Here is a 17,801-nt window from a genome sequence, read left to right on the forward strand (position 1 = left end):
TAAAATAAAAGTCTTCTCTTGCTCTGAACTCCTCCGACAATCACAATCTCAGCACACAGTTAATAATAGTCTCCGAAAGTCTCTGAAATCGCCTCGTCTCTCAACCAACAGATATTGATGGGTTCGATTGTTTATAAATGCAGTCAGAATTCATATCATAACACGCGTTGCTATAGCAACTAAAATTCGAATCACTTATTTGCAAGGCGAACGTCGCGTGCGTGACTACAACAGCGGAAGCGCACGCATATTGAATTTTTACGCACTTTTTTACGCATTTTAACTTGTCAGATTCACCAAAAACTGGCATAAATGAGTATAAATCAGAGATGTTATTATGAGCTCTGTCTAAATTCAATTGCTTTCCCCTGCAACCAATTATTGACAAGAAGTTTAGTAGTCGAAGGTACACAGAAACCTTAACATTTATCCAAAATATTGATCAAATCTAAATAAATAAAACATTTCAAAACAAGACGAAGCGAAAAATATATGGCTATATGAATTTACCATAATGCAAGAGTGGAGAATGATGTTCCTGTACTCATCAAGAAACTTACAGGTGAGTAGACGTTACTTGATGAGGTTCTCTATTCATGTAGAAAAACTGAAACACTTTTATGAAGAAATATAAGACTAATATTCATACAAGATGTTCATTTTGCCAATTTAACACAGAAAACGTCTTCTATTTACTCTGGGAAAAAAAAATGGCTCCATTAATCATATAATCATTTATAATAATCATATAAGCCATTTATATTTCATTTCAATATTTCTGTTGTGAAGACATGATCTAACGTGCTTTATATCTGATACATAAGTGTTTTGTGTCCCATAGTAGGATAAAGTGAAAACATAGGGCTCATAATCATGGATAATAAAACACTGATTGTATTCAAACTGAGCTAAAATATGCAGTTTGTTGTTGCTGATATTTATTTGGTCAAAAGATGAAATTCTGATCACTTGTAAATCAGTAAGATCTTTATAACAGAATAGTAGACTACTTAAATATCAGCTGTAACTCTATAATAGTCAACATTTGAAGTGGATCAAAACCTTTCATCAGAATTGTCCTAAAACCAAAACAATACCCGTTCTTGTCTTAGGACAACTTTGATGAACTTTTTTGATCCAGTTCAAATGTTGACTACTGTATATCTCCCAATAATGTGTCTTTAAATAATCAGAACTCAGTAGTTTTTATTGTAACAGCAAAATATAATGCAATGCAATACAGTGATGATTGAGAGATGAACAAATAAATGCCCCTCAAATGAAATGTGATATTAAAGTTATTCTCATATTTATTTCATGAAACTAATAAGAACTTTTTGACTTTCCAAGTCCTCTTCATCTGGTCAAACACACATCCAGCAGTCATGTGTGGACGGCTCAGACAGGAGATGAAGTGCCTCTCTTCTCAGGACAGATGACCATTGTCTGGAAATCTCTTCATGAATCAGCTCAAGAGGGGTGTTCGGGTCACCAAGAAGCATAATGAAGACATGAACATAATCTCCTGTGTGTCCTACAAAGAGAAGCAGAACATCATGAGTGAAGAAACTCAGATCCTAAAACACTGCACAACCTACTGTACATATCCACTGCACAATAAAACATAACAGTTTTTGTTGGATTGAACATGTTTCAGTGATATGAAAAGGTTGTCGTTTTCTTCCATCTGGAACAGGATGGAGTTCTGTAGCTCTCGAACATCATGACCACTGATACTGCTACATCTACTAGTAAGTCAACAAACAACTGTTAGCTTGGGATATAAATATAGCCTAACTAAAGCAAAAAAAAAGTTGGATGAATTACTGAATTTCACTCTCCATGATTTGTGATCAACAACCGTCTCCAATATAATGGAGTATTTTACTTTTCTGTTGGAATAGTGTTTTGCATTTTCAAATGGAGGAGTAATGGGTTTATGGGATCCATCAGTTGAATCACACTGAGGGAAACCCAACTCTACCGCTGCTGTTGAGATCAAATCAGATGATGCACTGAAACTCCACTGTCACATTACAACTAATTACAACTATAGGGTCTATTAAAGCTTGTGTCAATAACAGGGTTGACAAAAATACCAAAACATGAGCCTGAGATGGCACAATAAATTTCTTGTCATTTTAATGTGTCTTCATTTCATAGATATTTAAAAAATGTTGTTTAAACGTATTTCATTTTTTAATTTTTCCAAGTGGAAAAGGCACTGATTTCGTGGAATGACCCTCAATTGGTGTAAAACTGTTACTGAGCATTTATACTTTAATTTGAGCATAATTTTTGAGTACTTTTTACAGCCCTGCTCATGAGTCTATGAGTTTTGTACAAGAGAGATTTATCCTTGTGGTTCGTGTTGGTATATATTTGATCTTGTGTTTCCTCAACTATAGTTAACTATTAGTTAATTAGTTTAGTTTAGTTTAGTTTACCACTTTATTAATCCCACAGGAAGCAATTACAATAGGGCTATAAACTATATTAAAATACGTATTGCACATGCTTCAAAATAAACTCAATCACTCATAAATACCTACAAATAGTAAATAACACAATAAGAATCCTTTTAAAAATCTAATTACAAAGACAGATATCCTCTGGCACAATTAATAACATTACAGGTTTTCTTTATCACTTGCTGCTCATAAAACTCAGTTAGACTCAGCAGATCATGCTGGTAATTTTTCAACAGGTCTTAACTATAATTTGCAAGCGCTTCTTTCTCTTTTGAGAAAGTGATGAAAACCAACATAGAAATGAAAGCTTAAATTACTCTCAATAAAAGTGCTGCATGAACGTTTTTCAAGAGATTTTTGTTCACAAAAGGTGTTTATTTATGTACAGATCTTTATCACTTTGTTTAATGGCCCTTGTGGGATTAATAAAGTTGTTAAACTTAAAACTTAACTTAATGGTTTGCATAAAATGTATTATCTCTCTTTGGTGTAAAGTCTCCAGAAAGATTTATCTTGTCACAGGGAGTCAGACTGAGACGTGCGGATCCATTTGCAGCATTTATTGAGAATCGTCAACATGCAGGAATAATCACCAGAAAACAGGAACAACGTAGGTAATCCGGGAAACAGTTCGATAGACAGGGAATGGTCGCAATGGCAGGAAGCAGGAATCGTCAACGGGGTACACAGTCCAGAGTCATACACAGATAATCCAACACAGAGAAAAACGCTTAGAATTACGACCATATGGAACAATAAGACTTTGCAAGGTGGCTGTGTGTGTGAGTGGCTTAAATGCATGTGGGTAAATGATAAACAGGTGTATGCAGCAATCAGTTCAGTGGGAACCGAGGAGCAGCTGTGTGCAGTGATTGGTGCAGTGGCTTATGGGGTTTGCAGTCCAGAATGTGTGTGCTAGAGTTCATGACGAGATAGACCAGATACGTGACAGAGCCCCTCCCCAAGGAGCGGCTTCCAGACGCTCTAACCACCTAATACAACCTGGAGGGTGGTGGAGCGGATGCGTAACAGGGGGAGGGATGGAGGGCCAGGTCCATGTAGGGGTACTGGAACCAGGAACTGAGGCGGAGCCGACGGAGGGAGAAGCCATGATGAAGGAAGGGTTGGCTCCTGCATGGGGCCGACCGACGGAGGTGGAGCCGGTGGAGCCCGAGGCGGAACCGGAGAGTCGATGGTCCTGGGCGACACAGAGGATCCGGAGGGCCAAGGCGGAACCCAAGGCTCTGGCGACCCCGGCGGAGATGGAGGTCCGGAGGTACGCAGCGGAGCCGGAGTGACAGAGGATCGAGGCTGTGCCCACGGGAGGGAGGAGGTCCACAGAGCCGGCAGGACGGAGTGACGAGGCTCAGCCGGAGGAGTAGAGTCCAGAGGCGAAGGTGGGGCGACGACTGACCGGGGCGGAGCCGGAGAGACGATGGAGCCCGGAGGAGCTGGTGGGCCGACGGCCGACAACGGAGACGAGGGAGCACAGAGCCGGGGTGGAGCCGCAGGGTCGGAGGGCCGAGGTGGAGTCCAGGACTCTGAGACTGGAGGTGATGGTGAGGGATCCCTCAGTCTGGACACCGATGGAGACTGGCAGTCCCACGTCAAGTCCTCTGCACTGAAGGTGGGATGTGGGTGAGCAGAGGGACTGTCAGGAGACAGAGGTGGCGGGACTGGGGCAGCAGGGAGGGTGGGTGGGAACAGTCCATGCATGAGCTCCGTGACCAGAACCGGGCAGACAGGAATCTCAGGACGACTGGATGGAACCAGCGGGGTCTCTGGAAGGCTGGGCGGAACCAGCGGAGGCTCTGGAAGGCAGGGCTGAACCAGCGGAGGCTCTGGAAGGCAGGGCTGAACCAGCGGAGTCTCTGGAAGGCTGGGCGGAACCAGCGGAGTCTCTGGAAGGCTGGGCGGAACCAGCGGAGTCTCTGGAAGGCTGGGCGGAACCAGCGGAGGCTCTGGAAGGCTGGGCTGAACCAGCGGAGTCTCTGGAAGGCTGGGCTGAGGAGCGGGCTCTGGACGACGCTCTTGTGAAGCGGGCTCTGGACGACGCTCTTGAGGAGCGGGCTCTGGACAACGCTCTTGAGGAGCGGGCTCTGGAGAACTGGACAACCCCAGCGGAGATTCAGGAGGGCTGGGCGTCTCCAGCGGAGATTCTGGAAGAGCAGGCTCTGGGCGAGCGGTCACAGGAGGGCGCTCTGGCGGCGGAGACTCTGGAAGGCTGGGCGGAACCAGCGGAGGCTCTGGAAGGCTGGGCGGAACCAGCGGAGACTGTGAGAAGGCGGTTGCCATCTTGTGCTGTGGCTCTACCTCACCCACCGTAAACGGAGAGCCACACAACAAAAGAGCCAGATCCATGTAGTGATGCAGAGTCCAGCCAAGTTCAAAATTTGGCATGTTGGAAGCCAATGGCTCTGAGAGTCCTCCACGAAAAAAAATCATGAGGCATGTCTCATCCATCGAAGACAGATTTGCCAAATCAATGAAAGCCATGACATAATCCTCAATTGTCTGCTCACCCTGCTTGAGAAGCATGATCTGCACCGTGGGATTCATGCTGGAACCGAATGACACCAAAGCCGCTGGATCCTTACTGGGCGAAGTCTTCTGTCACAGGGAGTCAGACTGAGACGTGCGGATCCATTTGCAGCATTTATTGAGAATCGTCAACATGCAGGAATAATCACCAGAAAACAGGAACAACGTAGGTAATCCGGGAAACAGTTCGATAGACAGGGAATGGTCGCAATGGCAGGAAGCAGGAATTGTCAACGGGGTACACAGTCCAGAGTCATACACAGATAATCCAACACAGAGAAAAGCGCTTAGAATTACGACCATATGGAACAATAAGACTTCGCAAGGTGGCTGTGTGTGTGAGTGGCTTAAATGCATGTGGGTAAATGATAAACAGGTGTATGCAGCAATCAGTTCAGTGGGAACCGAGGAGCAGCTGTGTGCAGTGATTGGTGCAGTGGCTTATGGGTTTTGCAGTTCAGAATGTGTGTGCTAGAGTTCATGACGAGATAGACCAGATACGTGACATATCTTCTTTTATGACTAGTCCGAGAGGTTGTAGCAATTCTTAAGTACTACTTTTTTTATTAAATATTAAAACAGTAGTATTTGTTTTTCAGTTTAACATTTTTATTTAGTAATAATAATTATAAAACTAATTTATAATAGTCATATTTACGATCACAAAACTTTTGACAATATGTTTTTAAAATACATACAATATACTTTAGTCATATAAACAATCACAAAACATTTGACCTAATTGTGCAGAGAAACAAGCACAGCAAAGCCAGAGCTTTTATGCAATCTTTTCCTGCTCCTGATATTTACACTTTTCTCCCTTCTCTATACTGTATTTGGGGGAAAAAAACTACATATTTTGCTACTTTAGCTGATCTCTGGCCTATCAGGCTGCAGTTTCAGCTGACGCTGTGTGTTCAGCTCCTCCAGCATCCACACAGAGCCCCTCACAGACTGGAGCAGAAGATCAAAACCTTTCATTTTGTGTCGGCCATTGGCCCATGATCCTCTGCTCTTTCTGTAGGTGATCAGGAAGCTGTTCTCTGCACTTCCTGTGTCACTCCTGCTCACCCTATAAACAATCAAAAGCATTTATCTAGTCTGATCCTAACAACACAATCCAGCCATGACTGCTGTGAGTCAGATAAGTGTGTGTCTCTGGCCACCTGTTCAGTGTAACCAGGGGTGGTTCTCAATGTGGTCTAAAGTGGGCCGATCTGATGGCGCTGCACTGAGACACCAGCCAATCAACTGACGGCACTCTGTTACACACAACACAGTCTTCAGAAACACAAAACAACACACTTCACCTGGATCTGGACGTGATTTCTGTCTCTTGCCTGTAGACAGCTCTCTAGGGAAGTGCAGTCTGCTTTTGGAGGTGACCCTCAACGAGCCTCTGAAGGGGAAACAGCCGCACAGGATGTTGTAGAGCGTCACCCCCACTGACCAAACCATAGCCGGTCCTGCGTGATAGCGGTGCTGCCAAAACCACTCAGGAGGGGCGAATTGAAGAGTGCCTGAGACACAACAAGACCACAAACATCATCTGAAAAGGTTCCAGTCCAAACAGATTCCCTTTGGTTGATCATGAAAGTTGACAAACAAACACAGATCACTGCAGTGAGATCAAACCAACCTGCAAAGTATTTGTAGGCCGAGCGTTTTAGCCGATCTCCACAACCGAAGTCCAGCAGCTTGATGTCGTGTGACTCTGTGGAGATCAGCAGGTTCTCTGGTTTGACGTCCCGGTGCAGGACTCCGCGGCTCTCGCAGTGTTTGAGCGCCGTGATCAGCTGCAGCAGGACTTTCTTGGCCAGACTCTCATCTAGAGGTCCGTTCTCCTCACAGAAAGTCTCCAGATCTTGGCAAGGATCCGGACGCTCCAGGATCATGGTGTAGCGTCGGCGACGGTCAAACCAGTCCAGCAGCTGCAGGACGTTGGGGCAGGCAGGAGCCGAATTGACCAGGGTCATCAGCGCCACCTCCAGCGGCAGCCGACCCTGACCTTCCTGCAGGACAAACGCTCCATTATATCCAGCGCTGAATGCGGATCAAACACAACAACAGATTCACACTCAACTTACAACTTTCAGTCTCTCTGGTGTCCTGCTTTTAGAGACGTACTTGATGGCAACCTGTAGACAGATGAAGCACAGTAAATCACACTGACTAATGATCACAGATGACATTTACTGATATCAACATTTCTAAAGGCTGTTTGAATGAAGAAAGGGTCTTACTGGCAGTCCATCGGACCTGCGGGTCCCAGCATACACAGAGCCAAATCCACCTCGCCCCAGCAATGGGCCCTTCACGTACGCTTCTGCAACACAAGACCACAAGAAATGTCTTTAACAGAAAACATAGTTTCTTTAATTCAGCATTTTCAGTGACATATCATTTAAAAACTGAGTCATCACATGTTTAATATCAGTGTAGTCTGACCTCTGCGGGAGCGTTTGGCTGCTCTTCTGTATGAGGTGGACGGACGCTCATCCTCCTGGCTGCCGCTCTGCCACTTCCTCTTCCTGTGAGGCTGATCTGTGGACACAGAAACGGCCAACTCGGAAGGCAGAGGTGCAATATATCCAGGCAGCTCTTGGCTCAGTGTCTGGTTTGGGTTTGTCAGTGGTTCCTGAGTGCCATCACCAGAGCCACGTCTCTCAACATCCTGAGCAGCCGTCTGGGTGAAAGCAGCACTCCTGGATCTGGAGCGGCCTGAGGATGCAATATTTCACACTTCTGATACTTACAGGCTTTATTAGTAATGTTTATTGATAATCAACAATCAGTGTCACTGGTCACATCAAATTTTATAACTTAAGATTTTTAAACTTTCATTGTTAGTTGAGTTTCCCAGCATTATAATTGTGACAAAGAATAAAACATTTATTTCACTGGTTTTCATTTACAAGGAATGAAATACATGTGATCACTCAGCTAAGAAAAACATGTGATTAAATGAGTTAACCTGCACACATTTCTTTATATTAATTCAGTCAAACAATGTACAACATTATATCATAACATATCAATAACAAGCAAATGAAAATTAAAACACTCACCTCGTCTTTCACCAAAGTCAGTCATTGACGATCTCCTTCAAACTCCAATAAAAACAAAAAAGAAAGAATGAATGAATGAAATAAAAAAGAAAGAAAGAAAGAAAGATAGAAAGAAAGAAAAAAAGATAGAAAGAAAGTAGAGAACAAAGAAGAGAATAATAAAATAAAACTTTCCTCAGAAATAATCTGAAATCTTTCAAAAATAAAACTCTACTCAAAGAAAATATCCTCCAATCTAAAATAAAAGTCTTCTCTCGCTCCGAACTCCTCCGACAATCACAATCTCAGCACACAGTAAATAGTCTCCGAAAGTCTCTGAAATCGCCTCGTCTCTCAACCAACAGATATTGATGGGTTCGAGTGTTTATAAACATAGATATATATGTTTATAAATGCAGTCAGAATTCATATCATAACACGCGTTGCTATAGCAACTAAAATTCGAATCACTTATTTGCAAGGCGGACGTCGCGTGCGTGAGTACAACAGCGGAAGCGCACGCATATATCGCATATATTGAATTTTTACGCACTTTTTTACGCATTTTAACTTGTCAGATTCACCAAAAACTGGCATAACGTTAAATGAGTATAAATCAGAGATGTTATTATGAGCTCTGTCTAAATTCAACTGCTTTCCCCTGCAACCAATTATTGACAAGAAGTTTAGTAGTCGAAGGTACACAGAAACCTTAACATTTATCCAAAATATTGATCAAATCTAAATAAATAAAACATTTCAAAACAAGACGAAGCGAAAAATATATGGCTATATGAATTTACCATAATGCAAGAGTGGAGAATGATGTTCCTGTACTCATCAAGAAACTTACAGGTGAGTAGACGTTACTTGATGAGGTTCTCTATTCATGTAGAAAAGCTGAAACACTTTTATGAAGAAATATAAGACTAATATTCATACAAGATGTTCATTTTGCCAATTTAACACAGAAACCGTCTTTCATTTACTCTGGAAAAAAAAATTGGCTCCATTAATCATATAATCATTTATAATAATCATATAAGCCATTTATATTTCATTTCAATATTTCTGTTGTGAAGACATGATCTAACGTGCTTTATATCTGATACATAAGTGTTTTGTGTCCCATAGTAGGATAAAGTGAAAACATAGGGCTCATAATCATGGATAATAAAACACTTTGATTGTATTCAAACTGAGCTAAAATATGCAGTTTGTTGTTGCTGATATTTATTTGGTCAAAAGATGAAATTCTGATCACTTGTAAATCAGTAAGATCTTTATAACAGAATAGTAGACTACTTAAATATCAGCTGTAACTCTATAATAGTCAACATTTGAAGTGGATCAAAACCTTTCATCAGAATTGTCCTAAAACCAAAACAATACCCGTTCTTGTCTTAGGACAACTTTGATGAACTTTTTTGATCCAGTTCAAATGTTGACTACTGTATATCTCCCAATAATGTGTCTTTAAATAATCAGAACTCAGTAGTTTTTATTGTAACAGCAAAATATAATGCAATGCAATACAGTGATGATTGAGAGATGAACAAATAAATGCCCCTCAAATGAAATGTGATATTAAAGTTATTCTCATATTTATTTCATGAAACTAATAAGAACTTTTTGACTTTCCAAGTCCTCTTCATCTGGTCAAACACACATCCAGCAGTCATGTGTGGACGGCTCAGACAGGAGATGAAGTGCCTCTCTTCTCAGGACAGATGACCATTGTCTGGAAATCTCTTCATGAATCAGCTCAAGAGGGGTGTTCGGGTCACCAAAAAGCATAATGAAGACATGAACATAATCTCCTGTGTGTCCTACAAAGAGAAGCAGAACATCATGAGTGAAGAAACTCAGATCCTAAAACACTGCACAACCTACTGTACATATCCACTGCACAATAAAACATAACAGTTTTTGTTGGATTGAACATGTTTCAGTGATATGAAAAGGTTGTCGTTTTCTTCCATCTGGAACAGGATGGAGTTCTGTAGCTCTCGAACATCATGACCACTGATACTGCTACATCTACTAGTAAGTCAACAAACAACTGTTAGCTTGGGATATAAATATAGCCTAACTAAAGCAAAAAAAAAGTTGGATGAATTACTGAATTTCACTCTCCATGATTTGTGATCAACAACCGTCTCCAATATAATGGAGTATTTTACTTTTCTGTTGGAATAGTGTTTTGCATTTTCAAATGGAGGAGTAATGGGTTTATGGGATCCATCAGTTGAATCACACTGAGGGAAACCCAACTCTACCGCTGCTGTTGAGATCAAATCAGATGATGCACTGAAACTCCACTGTCACATTACAACTAATTACAACTATAGGGTCTATTAAAGCTTGTGTCAATAACAGGGTTGACAAAAATACCAAAACATGAGCCTGAGATGGCACAATAAATTTCTTGTCATTTTAATGTGTCTTCATTTCATAGATATTTAAAAAATGTTGATTAAAGGTATTTCATTTTTTAATTTTTCCAAGTGGAAAAGGCACTGATTTCGTGGAATGACCCTCAATTGGTGTAAAACTGTTACTGAGCATTTATACTTTAATTTGAGCATAATTTTTGAGTACTTTTTACAGCCCTGCTGATGAGTCTGAGTTTTGTACAAGAGAGATTTATCCTTGTGGTTCGTGATGGTATATATTTGATCTTGTGTTTCCTCAACTATAGTTAACTATTAGTTAATTAGTTTAGTTTAGTTTAGTTTACCACTTTATTAATCCCACAGGAAGCAATTACAATAGGGCTATAAACTATATTAAAATACGTATTGCACATGCTTCAAAATAAACTCAATCACTCATAAATACCTACAAATAGTAAATAACACAATAAGAATCCTTTAAAAAATCTAATTACAAAGACAGATATCCTCTGGCACAATTAATAACATTACAGGTTTTCTTTATCACTTGCTGACGTCACGATCACGCATTCCTCCCTTCATCCTTTTCATAACTGGGGTGTTTTATTATTATGAGGACGCTCATCCTCGGTGACACTGGGAAATGCAGTCTTAATGGCTTTTCAAAACTCTCGTGATTATTGTGATGCCGCAATCATAGGGTATTATTTTTTCGCATGTATTCTTTTAGGTTATTACCTGTCCTTATATTTTGTTAGATGTGCTAGATGTGTAGACCTCTACTGGACAAACTGAGTTTTGCAACTGTCCAAAAGCATGACCAGAGCCTTGAAACATTTTCTCACATAAATAAAGACCCTGATCCACAGTACAGTAATGTCATACACACTTAAAAAAAGGTTCGAGAAGGTTTTTTGCAGCAGCAGCAGCAATGACTTAGAAGGACAGGTTCCCCAAATAACCTTTTTTCCTTAGAGTGAACTATGATTTTTAGTCATCTAAAGACCAATTTTCCACTATAAAAAACCTTTTGTATAAAGGACATGGATGTTCAAGGTTTTTCACAGAACATTACTCAACCAATACTCAACCTTGTTTTTAAAATTGTAGACAGAGTTCATAAACTACATCAACTTGCAGTGAACTGGGCTGAGAACTTTAGCAGCTTTCCTCAGCAGCACCTCATTAATATTAATGATATCAAAGCTTCCACATAAGCTGTCACTAAAACAAAACTTTCCCGTTTCCTGACAATAAAAAATCTGGGAAACACACAAAACACACAGGGCATTAGTTATTAGTGTCTTTTTATAACTCATCCACGTATCCACGTTGCTTCATGTGTGTCAACAGTCTTTGCTTGTCATTACATGTTTTCATTAAAAGAAACACTGGGTATTAAGACTTGTATGGCTTAATATAATGTAAATAATTTCTCTTAGTGAAATTTGTAGTAGAAAACACCTGAAAGATATTTTAAAAAATTCACATTGTTTTACATATTTTGGACTATTGGCACCATTATGATGTGAAATGGTTGCACTCGGTTGCTATTTTCACCACAACACTCGGAATAAACACTGATACGATGCCCACAGCTACTGAAAGAGCTTACAGGTGGTGATAGATAAAGGCATAGGATTAAACCAAATGCTGTACCATTGATCTTCCCCATGAGGAGTCTTAACGCTTCCAGATATGGAGTGAAATGCACCTTGAGAAACTCCTTCAGTGGCTGTGACATCATGACAAGCGTCGGCATGTTCACATCCTGCCAGGATGGCATCTAGCGTTTCTTGTCTCTAACATCTGTAAGCTCTGTCAGTAGCTGTGTTTTACTAAAAGCCTCAAAGCCATCAGGGCTAAAGTGGAAAGAACAATGATGGAAGTCTTTAGGAAGTTTTATTCAACTCTTCTTATCACTAGGAATGCAGTGAAGACTTACATCGCTTCTCTTGTTGCTCTTCAACTGAAAAAATTACGACCAAAAGCCACACAATGCTGCATAATTGTATCAGTATTTTATTTTCCGAGTTGTGTTGTGGTAAAAATAGCAACAGGTAGTGCCAGAGTGCAACCATTTCCCGTCATCAAAATATAAAATGATGTGGATTTTTTTAAATAACGCAAGTCTTTTATGGGTTTTCTACTACATATTTTAGTAAGAAACATCATTTACGTTATATTAAGCCATACAGGTCTTAATACCTGGGGTTCCCTTTAACATTATGAATTTAATTGAAATAACACAACATAGAATCTACAAGAACAAATGTCAAGTTAAGTGCCTAAGCCTATCACTATCTTTAAACTAGCCTTCAAGTCCGTTTTATTACAGGTTTTCCACATATTTCTTTATTTCTTCATTTTATTTCTTTATTTATTTTCACATATTTATATTTCTCTGGCCGTTATGTGCTCTTTTTGCAGATTTTTAATCACTTTACTGAAATCAAAGTGTTGGAGTTGTATTATTAATCCCATGTACAGGGACATGTATCACAATTATTATTATTTTTTGGTCTGTATCCAGTATAAATTTATAAATTGAATGTAATGCTATTGCTAAGTAAATAAGTTAAAATTTAATTAATGCATAAATGGGGTCGGCGCCATCGTTTTTGTACACTATATTGCCAAAAGTATTGGGACACCCCCTTCTTATAAACAAGTTTGACTACTTTAGGAATTTCCATGAGTACAAATCTTAATGTTTAAGCATATAATGATATTCTAGGGAATTATAACATGACAATGCCTGTGTATAAAGCAATGTTCAAATAGAAATGATTGATTCAGTCAGTGTTGAAGAACAAATCCCAGGTGAACACCTCTGGTGTGACTTTAAATGCAGACCTTGAGCCAAAAACTCACAACACTTTACATTTTAAATATTCTAAATATTTCACGCTGAAATGTTTTCCTCGATATTTTGCAATGAGTTGTGGTTAAACAAGCATGATATGCATTCCATGAAGATAAAGTGCCTGTTGTCTTTTTTAGTATTATATTTTTATCTTTTCAAAAAGTCTCTTCATCTCCACTTTTTGCATGACTTTCAAAAGACAGGCTTTTAGATAGATCACTAATATAAGCTATAATTGGTTCACATATTTCTGTAGTGTCCCATAACATACTGTAGAATACGTTTACAGTATGCATGCATTGATTTATTGTTTTTCTTATGCTATTATGGTCATAATTACTCATACCCTAATGTTATCTTAAGGGATTCACTTAAGTATGAAAATAAATAAATCACAATAAATGCCAGCAAATGTTCACTATAAACCCAAACTAGTAGTTTTGTGAATAATAATTATGCTAACCAAATGCACTCAACAAAACATTTTATTATATAATATATCCAGTGAGAGTTTTTTTTTTTATTATTATTTAATGGGCAGTCCTTATAGAAACTCATTCAGAGTTTGATAGTTGTTTTAGCGTAAAGCTTTTAATAAATGCCAATAGCTACAATTAATTTGAGGTAAATGTAAGTTACCTGAGATCTAGTTATGACAGCTAGTTTGTTTACATTGGTAGCTAATGATAGCTAGTGCTGCTCACATTATCTAACGGCAATAACAGTTTAACTATGTATTATCTAACGATAAACATTAAGTAAGCTGGCAATTTAAAAATGTCCAAAAATTAAGTTCTTTATTTAAATTACCAGTTAATGTGCTTGAGATAACACTAAAATAAATGGGGTTTAGAGCTGGAAATATTCAGTGTTTGAAACTATTGATTGCCGCTTAAAACATGTTACTTCCACATTCCCCATTTTCCATGTGAGTGTCGCAAGCAACTATATATATATATATATATATATATATATATATATATATTTTTTTTTTTGGCTTTGGACAGCATGTAATAAATAAATAGATAAATAATCATAAAAATAAATCAAGATTAAAAAAAACGAATTATTAAGATATAATTGGCAGATTAATTGCTAAAAAAAAAATTTGAACTCAATGGTTAAAGGTGAGATGCAAGCCATTTAATTTAAGTCCTGGGTTTTGATATTCTTATTTCTATTTCTTATTTCTATATTTTGTTTTATTTCTATTTCTGCAGTACAGTGACTTTCCCCATACATATTCAAAGAAATACATACTTTTGTCCTGCTTGTTCATTTGTTTTTTTTTTGTTAAACTGCGCCGAAGCAACACAATTCTTGAACATTTTGTCACAATTTAATTTAATTATGTTCAATCTATTTAAATTAGAATTTTAAATTTCAACATGTTTCTATTGTAAACATTGTGGGGATAATACTCTATTAGGAGGGTAAAAGTTGAAATTAAGTTTTTTAATGTGTAATTTTATGTTTTATAGTTTTAATATAATTAGTTGTGATGGAGATTTAGAAGAGATTCTATTAGGTTTTTGAGTTTTTGTGCTTCCTAGTGGAGTCTTTGTTTACTGAAGGCTATGAGAGTACTAAAGTACAGGATGAACATGAGATCATTTTTCACATTAACACATTATGCTAGTTTATACTTTTCTCCCTACTCTTCACTGTAATTGTGTAAAAACTTCATGTTTTGCTACATCAGACTAGCTGATTTTTGGCCTGTCAGCTCCTCCAGCATCCATACAGAGCCCCTCACAGACTGGAGCAGAAGATCAAAACCCCTCATTTTGTGTCGGCCATTGGCCCATGATCCTCTGCTCTTTCTGTAGGTGATCAGGAAGCTGTACTCTGCACTTCCTGTGTCACTCCTGCTCACCCTATAAACAATCAAAAGCATTTATCTAGTCTGATCCTAACAACACAATCCAGCCATGACTGCTGTGAGTCAGATAAGTGTGTGTCTCTGGCCACCTGTTCAGTGTAACCAGGGGTGGCTCTCAATGTGGTCTAAAGTGGGCCGATCTGATGGCGCTGCACTGAGACACCAGCCAATCAACTGACGGCACTCTGTTACACACAACACAGTCTTCAGAAACACAAAACAACACACTTCACCTGGATCTGGACGTGATTTCTGTCTCTTGCCTGTAGACAGCTCTCTAGGGAAGTGCAGTCTGCTTTTGGAGGTGACCCTCAACGAGCCTCTGAAGGGGAAACAGCCGCACAGGATGTTGTAGAGCGTCACCCCCACTGACCAAACCGTAGCCGGTCCTGCGTGATAGCGGTGCTGCCAAAACCACTCAGGAGGGGCGAATTGAAGAGTGCCTGAGACACAACAAGACCACAAACATCATCTGAAAAGGTTCCAGTCCAAACAGATTCCCTTTGGTTGATCATGAAAGTTGACAAACAAACACAGATCACTGCAGTGAGATCAAACCAACCTGCAAAGTATTTGTAGGCCGAGCGTTTTAGCCGATCTCCACAACCGAAGTCCAGCAGCTTGATGTCGTGTGACTCTGTGGAGATCAGCAGGTTCTCTGGTTTGACGTCCCGGTGCAGGACTCCGCGGCTCTCGCAGTGTTTGAGCGCCGTGATCAGCTGCAGCAGGACTTTCTTGGCCAGACTCTCATCTAGAGGTCCGTTCTCCTCACAGAAAGTCTCCAGATCTTGGCAAGGATCCGGACGCTCCAGGATCATGGTGTAGCGTCGGGGACAGTCAAACCAGTCCAGCAGCTGCAGGACGTTGGGGCAGGCAGGAGCCGAATTGACCAGGGTCATCAGCGCCACCTCCAGCGGCAGCCGACCCTGACCTTCCTGCAGGACAAACGCTCCATTATATCCAGCGCTGAATGCGGATCAAACACAACAACAGATTCACACTCAACTTACAACTTTCAGTCTCTCTGGTGTCCTGCTTTTAGAGACGTACTTGATGGCAACCTGTAGACAGATGAAGCACAGTAAATCACGCTGACTAATGATTACAGATGACATTTACTGATATCAACATTTCTAAAGGCTGTTTGAATGAAGAAAGGGTCTTACTGGCAGTCCATCGGACCTGCGGGTCCCAGCATACACAGAGCCGAATCCACCTCGCCCCAGCAATGGGCCCTTCACGTACGCTTCTGCAACACAAGACCACAAGAAATGTCTTTAACAGAAAACATAGTTTCTTTAATTCAGCATTTTCAGTGACATATCATTTAAAAACTGAGTCATCACATGTTTAATATCAGTGTAGTCTGACCTCTGCGGGAGCGTTTGGCTGCTCTTCTGTATGAGGTGGACGGACGCTCATCCTCCTGGCTGCCGCTCTGCCACTTCCTCTTCCTGTGAGGCTGATCTGTGGACACAGAAACGGCCAACTCGGAAGGCAGAGGTGCAATATATCCAGGCAGCTCTTGGCTCAGTGTCTGGTTTGGGTTTGTCAGTGGTTCCTGAGTGCCATCACCAGAGCCACGTCTCTCAACATCCTGAGCAGCCGTCTGGGTGAAAGCAGCACTCCTGGATCTGGAGCGGCCTGAGGATGCAATATTTCACACATCTAATACTTACAGGCTTTATTAGTAATGTTTATTGACAATAAACAATCAGTGTCACTGGTCACATCAAATTTTATAACTTAAGATTTTTAAACTTTCATTGTTAGTTGAGTTTCCCAGCATTATAATTGTGACAAAGAATAAAACATTTATTTCACTGGTTTTCATTTACAAGGAATGAAATACATGTGATCACTGAGCTAAGAAAAACATGTGATTAACCCTCTGGGCCTCCTCATTAAGGGGTCACACTTGGCTCCCTCGCGGTCAAAAGTGACCGAAGCCTTAAAAATTTACTTTTTTTTTTCTTCAGGAAAATCAATTAAATATATTTTTGTTCAATAATATTTTGTAATTATTATTTAGAATTTTGAGCATTTTTTATGAATCTATGCAATATATATACAGTTTTAATGAGCAATTTTTTCCCAGTAGATTTATATTTTATATTATATTTTTTAATTAATTATGTATTTATTATTTTTCAATAAATACAACATTTCACATTAAAATAGAGTAAAAGCATTTAAAATCCATTTTTTTAAAGTGAAAATTGCACCATCTAGTGGCATAAAAAATAAAAACTTGTATAATGCCATGTAAACTCCTGTATCTCCCTATATACATATATACAGGGGCTTTGGGATTCCTATTGTTTTTTTTCTTTTTATTGTTTCTTCATTTTATTAGGCTTTGCATTTAGAAATATATTCAGACATTCTAAAAGATAAATTTTGGCAAGGTTTAGATATTTTTTTGATTGGATAAATATCAGGTTTTGCATTTTTCTGCTTTTTTCTGTGTGTCTCTGTGTGTGTCTGTGTGTGTGTGTGCGCGCGTGTGTGTGCATGTGTGTGTCAGTTCTGTACTTTTGTTATTTTAGAGTGTCAGTCCTTGCTTGCTGAACACTTCTTTTCAGCACAGTTGCTCAT

General features: G+C 39.6%; 2 protein-coding genes across 2 annotated transcripts; both read right to left on the bottom strand.

Moving 5' to 3' along the window:
- Positions 1-1,364: 1,364 nt before the first annotated feature.
- Positions 1,365-8,105, bottom strand: LOC141340094 (serine/threonine-protein kinase pim-3-like). Its single transcript, XM_073845028.1, has 9 exons — positions 8,081-8,105; positions 7,461-7,742; positions 7,256-7,338; positions 7,100-7,150; positions 6,652-7,024; positions 6,323-6,532; positions 6,193-6,274; positions 5,921-6,084; positions 1,365-1,534 (listed from the first exon to the last, which is right to left on the bottom strand). Exons 1-9 carry the CDS (start codon positions 8,103-8,105, stop codon positions 1,365-1,367), a joined length of 1,440 nt encoding a protein of 479 aa, XP_073701129.1.
- Positions 8,106-9,718: 1,613 nt separating this feature from the next.
- Positions 9,719-17,801, bottom strand: LOC141340095 (serine/threonine-protein kinase pim-3-like). Its single transcript, XM_073845029.1, has 9 exons — positions 17,777-17,801; positions 16,575-16,847; positions 16,370-16,452; positions 16,214-16,264; positions 15,766-16,138; positions 15,437-15,646; positions 15,307-15,388; positions 15,026-15,198; positions 9,719-9,888 (listed from the first exon to the last, which is right to left on the bottom strand). The coding sequence occupies exons 1-9, from the start codon at positions 17,799-17,801 to the stop codon at positions 9,719-9,721; spliced, it is 1,440 nt and encodes a 479-aa protein (XP_073701130.1).

Source organism: Garra rufa, chromosome 8 (genome assembly GCF_049309525.1).
Source record: "Garra rufa chromosome 8, GarRuf1.0, whole genome shotgun sequence".
Taxonomy (NCBI): domain Eukaryota; kingdom Metazoa; phylum Chordata; class Actinopteri; order Cypriniformes; family Cyprinidae; genus Garra; species Garra rufa.

Bases quoted from the DNA above. Each gene is read 5' to 3' on its own strand.
- LOC141340094 (XM_073845028.1), bottom strand. From the start codon at position 8,105: ATGACTGACTTTGGTGAAAGACGAG. The intron at 7,151-7,255 runs GTAAGACCCTTT...ATCTGTCTACAG, and splicing joins GCAGGTCCGATGGACTGCCA to GTTGCCATCAAGTACGTCTC. The intron at 1,535-5,920 runs GTCAGCTGAAAC...TTCTCTTTGTAG, and splicing joins GGAGGAGCTGAACACACAGC to GACACACAGGAGATTATGTT.
- LOC141340095 (XM_073845029.1), bottom strand. From the start codon at position 17,801: ATGAGCAACTGTGCTGAAAAGAAGT. The intron at 16,453-16,574 runs GTCAGACTACAC...CTTGTGTTGCAG, and splicing joins AGCCAAACGCTCCCGCAGAG to AAGCGTACGTGAAGGGCCCA. The intron at 16,265-16,369 runs GTAAGACCCTTT...ATCTGTCTACAG, and splicing joins GCAGGTCCGATGGACTGCCA to GTTGCCATCAAGTACGTCTC.